Source organism: Galeopterus variegatus, unplaced genomic scaffold (genome assembly GCF_000696425.1).
Source record: "Galeopterus variegatus unplaced genomic scaffold, G_variegatus-3.0.2 Scaffold5395, whole genome shotgun sequence".
Taxonomy (NCBI): domain Eukaryota; kingdom Metazoa; phylum Chordata; class Mammalia; order Dermoptera; family Cynocephalidae; genus Galeopterus; species Galeopterus variegatus.
Window position 1 is genome coordinate 75,677 of NW_007731506.1, and position 2,483 is coordinate 78,159.

Below are 2,483 nucleotides of genomic sequence, written 5' to 3' on the forward strand. Positions count from 1 at the left end.
GCGGGAGCTTCCAGCAAGCTTGCTGGACACGAGCTCCACACGGCAGCAACAAGCAGACAGTGAAGCAGGAAAGGTGTCGTTTATAAGAGCACCGAAGGTGTCATGTGGCCGGGAAGACATCTAACCAGAGCTGTGCAGGACCCTGAAGCACACTGTTAGCTTTTGTACCGAGACATTCAAGTCCCGAATAAACAAGGACCTGATCCTCCTCCCTTAATCTATGTGAACTCAGTGAGGTTCGGACAAAAATCCTAACATGGGTGTTGGGGGAGGGACGGGACTTGAGAAGTGAATTAGAAATTTTACACGGAAGAGAGAAGAGCCAAGAAACCAGGGGCCCGCGTGCCAACATCCCACGGGAAGAGAGACGCCTACAGGAAAACTGGGCCGACGATAGGACTGGGCGTCTGCGGGGGCCACCACACCCTGGCCTTGCTGTCCCCTCCTGTGTGTGGCCCCCTCCCGAGTGCCCACAGCCCTCTCCGTCTGCACCCTCCCCTCCCTGTGCTGTCATGGGGGACTCACCTGCAGCGGGAGCACTACGAGGGCCACGCAGATCATGACGACCACCAGCAGCTGGGACGGCCAGATCTTGGGCGTGACGTCGCCGTAGCCTACCGTGGAGAAAGTGACGATGCAGAAGTAGAAGGAGGTCAGCAGGGACAGGTTCTCACCAGCTCGCTCCAGGTGCTGGATGCCGCAGGTCCTGCAAGCCCCGGGAGGTGACCTGCGTCACCCAGGAGACTGAGTGGCAAGTCACAGGGTCACCTGGGGCTACTGGGTGAGGGCGTGGGGCCGAGCAGTGTCCCCCATCACTCACAAGTAGACCCCACCCGACTCGGACTCTGAGCCTGAGTCTGGGGTGTGCGGACAGCTCGGCAGACTCGGGATCTTGTGGTTACCCCCCAGCACCGCCAATCTGTCCCCCAGGCCCTGCCAGAGCCATCTCTCCACCTGACACTGGCTGACCACCTAGAAGCCCTATTGACACAGGTTGGCGTTTGGGCCTCAGTTCACAGATGATCCTTCCAAGCCCTCCCTTCCTGCCAGCTCTTTCCCACTCCCTGAAAACCCCCAAGACTTGGGGTGCAGATCTGTGCCAGCAAATGCAAGTTTGGGGGTGGGTGGGGGTGGGCACGGGGCCTCACCCCTCACCCCACACCCCACTTCTCCAAGTCCCACCCCTCACCCGTGAGGTGAGGCAGGGCGGGGGCAACGCTCAGGCCCCTGCTGCCCACAGCGCTGGAAAATCCTGCTTCCCATGCCTGAGACTGGGAGGTCTGATGGGCAGGGCCAGGTGGACATGCTGGAGGCCAAGCTCAGCCACCCTGAGCCATCCTGGCGCTTTTTACCCGCAGACACCCTGTCCTGCTCCACCGAGGTCTGTGTGTGCTATGGGGAACAGAGACAGGATGCACATGCGGGCCTCCCGCCCCCCAGGGCTTGGTGCTTGCCCCGGCATCCCTGCTTGGGGACAGGAGGTGGTGACCAGGCCTAGAGCACACGCAGGGGCAGGGAAGCTTGGGAGGGCTGCAGGCGCTTTCAGCTCCAGGTGAACTCCCCACCCACTTCTACCCTGGCTGCTTCCAGACCCTGCTCTCAGCTGGACCTCAAGCCAAAGGGCCCCACCTGGCCCAGGGGCCAATCTCCCCGCCCTCAGAGCTTGAGGCACAGACCAGGAATTCAGGCAGAGGCATCCCCAGGCCTCGGAGGAGCTGGATGGACTCTGGGGTTCCCTCCTGCATTGGGACCAGGACTCTAAGCTGCCTCCAGGACCTCAGCCCCAGCCAGCCATGCCCACACGTGCAGCCCGGACACCCCAGCCTCTCCTGCCGCATGACCTCCTGGACACGACAGGCTGGGGTGAGGGTCTGCAGTCAGCTCTGTGTCTGGATCTGTCGCCGACTCTCAGCCTGTGTCCTGTAGGCCTGGTGCTGCCCCAGCACAGGGCTGGCCCTGGATCCTCGAGGGACCTCCCTGACCTCCTGAGGGTGCTCACATGGGCGCTGGGCGCTCACCCTGTGAAGACCAGGCACAGCAGGGTGCAGAAGAGAATGAGGACCTGGTTGAACATGGCTGACTGTGTCCTCAGGATGGCACGGTGGAAGTCGTTCTGTGGAGGACATGGTGGCTGTCAACGCCGGCCCGTGGACCCCCCATGACTAAATAAATAGACAAGGTTGCACCAGGGCCGGGTGTGACAAGCTGCTACCCTTGGTGAGGCTCGAGGGCGGGGACCCGGCTTACGATCATGTTTTCCAGCGCGTGCTTGGCCAGCCAGCAGTTCAGAAACACGGGGATGAACAGGTTCCGCAGCGGCGGCCAGAAGATCTGTGGAGGAGGCAGGTCAGGGGGCTGGGGGCTCGGGCACCACGCTCTGGGACTCTGGTCACCCACCGTGATGATGAAGGGCAGCGTGGTGATCATCTCCAGGATGAAGGAGACGCGGAAGATCTGCTCCCAGATGTTGCCCTGAGAGCCAA

The 2,483-nt window shown here is 61.9% G+C and overlaps 1 protein-coding gene across 1 annotated transcript in view; it reads right to left on the reverse strand.

Annotated features, from left to right (window-relative positions):
- The window catches only part of LOC103604782 (potassium channel subfamily T member 1-like), an 89,641-nt gene that overhangs the window by 35,110 nt on the left and 52,048 nt on the right, over nt 1-2,483 (reverse strand). The window contains 4 exon segments of the mRNA XM_008589353.1: nt 526-706; nt 2,019-2,113; nt 2,248-2,331; nt 2,398-2,472. Of these exon segments, the coding sequence (XP_008587575.1) occupies nt 526-706; nt 2,019-2,113; nt 2,248-2,331; nt 2,398-2,472 (435 nt within the window).